Here is a 1927-nt window from a genome sequence, read left to right as displayed (position 1 = left end):
GATGAGGGGATGTAAAGCCAGGAAGAATATGGGGGTAAGAGGAGAAAGAGGTGAAAAAGAAAACTAAGCCAGTGGAAGATAACTGTGTTTTGCTGATATTTAAAGCCTGAGGCAGTATTGGCTCTACCAAGGGAGAGGGGACAGTTCTTATAGAGAGAAACTGGGGCACTGGTACGAGGGGACTGGTGCCACTGCAACATATTTAAAAGTAAACCGAGATCACTGGGATGAGTCACCCCTACCTCGAAATAGGGCTCAGATTGATATCCCAAGTAACAATCCTATATCTTAATCTCCATTACAATAATTCCTAAGTTCCCCTTGCTTCCGTTTACATCACCCTGAGGTTTAAATCCCTGTATCTTTCCCCTGGATTCAGGTTGCTACAGGTACAGCTATGTCCAGGAGGATGACGTCCTAAGGCTGGAGGGCCCTGATTACCTGGCCTCCAGTTGTCTTTGGCACCTCCACAGCCTCAAGGGCTACATGATCAAGCTACACCTGGAGTGGACTCTCCCAGACTGCAGGGACCGCCTGGCTATGTATGACGCAGCTGGGCCCCTGGAGAAACACCTCATCACCTCGTAGGTAGCTCCTGAGCAGGGTGAGCACGGCGGGGAAGCCGGGCAGGATGGCACGACACACCACAGCAGGGGAAGGTGTTAGACTACATCAGAGGAAATTCTCTTTGATGCAGAACCTGCCTCTCGCTGATCAGCTGAAGTCACTGATGTGGGATGTCACACAGCCAGCCGTGCAGTCTGAGAGATTACAGCAGCACGAGCTGTCTCTCTGCTGGCCCTTTATTTGATTCAGTTAGTGCCTCACAGCAGGCATGTGCTGTGGATAACGTAGACCTCCATTGTCTCTCTTTCTTGTTCTTCTCTTTCGTTTGTTGCTTGTTTCACTCCCATCCCAAATCTCTTTCCCCTCAGGATCTACGGCTGCAGCCGGCAGGAGCCTGTTGTGGAAGTCCTTTCATCAGGCCCTGTCATGTCCATTGTGTGGAAGAAAGCCATGTACAGCTACTATGACCCCTTCATCCTCTCAGCGCAGGCGGTGCCCCTCAAAGGTGAGAAAGGCTGGAGGAGGAGGGGCATAGATACAGGAAGGAGACAGGTTGTCTCCTACAACATCACCACTCCTAGAGGTGTTCCATCCCCATGAGGGGCAGAATTCACTCTAGATTGCAAGGGTAGAGATGGTCAGTAAAAAGCAGGTTAGATGTTGCTTCCTCACCTGGACTCATACGTTAGCATCTGGCTCAAGTCTTTACAGTCCGGGGTCTGGCAAGCAGAGCCTGAGTGATCATGATACTTCAGGAGCAAGCCCAAGCTCTCATGCATGGACAGACCAGATGTGGCCTGGACATCACATCCAGATGCACTTGCAGATGAATGTCAATTCAATATAAGAGTCTAAAGCAGCAATATACATTACCATTACCCTTCTCTGAACAAGAGGAGGAGGCTAAAAGTCTTGCCAGGTGGAAATGGCCCTTTGAGGGGTGATGGTGGAACATCCCAGTTACCTTTAGCATCAGGTCTTAGAGCCCCTTTTCTCCCCTCCTACAATGGGATGAGTACATGGCATCCCCAGGCTGAGGTTGAGCTGACAGGTAGCAGGGCTTTGAATGTCTGCATTTACAGCCTGTGAAGTGAATATAACCCTGCGGGAAGGCCTGGAGCAGCAGGGGAAGATCGGCACTCCACACTACCCCAGTTACTACTCACCCAACACGCAGTGCACCTGGCACATGACGGTAAGAGCCAGCTCCACAAGAGCATCCACCCCGTCCCTGAAACCCACACTGCACTCCCCACATTAGGGGGGAGTACAGACAGTGGTCTCAGTCAGACCATCATGAGAAACAAGCAGAGGAAAGCTGCCTAGCCTCCACATAATGTGTGTTTCTGAAGGGGAAAGA

At 50.9% G+C, this 1927-nt stretch overlaps 1 protein-coding gene across 1 annotated transcript in view; it reads left to right on the top strand.

The window, feature by feature from the left end:
- Positions 1–1927, top strand: part of TMPRSS6 (transmembrane protease, serine 6) — a 19036-nt gene that overhangs the window by 5537 nt on the left and 11572 nt on the right. The window contains exons 6-8 of the mRNA XM_009332659.1: positions 380–584; positions 936–1072; positions 1650–1762. Coding sequence (XP_009330934.1) covers positions 380–584; positions 936–1072; positions 1650–1762 — 455 coding nt within the window. The remainder of the gene's footprint in view (positions 1–379; positions 585–935; positions 1073–1649; positions 1763–1927) is intronic.

This window comes from Pygoscelis adeliae, unplaced genomic scaffold, assembly GCF_000699105.1.
Source record: "Pygoscelis adeliae isolate BGI_AS28 unplaced genomic scaffold, ASM69910v1 Scaffold399, whole genome shotgun sequence".
Classification (NCBI taxonomy): domain Eukaryota; kingdom Metazoa; phylum Chordata; class Aves; order Sphenisciformes; family Spheniscidae; genus Pygoscelis; species Pygoscelis adeliae.
This window is presented reverse-complemented; position numbering and strand designations above follow the sequence as displayed.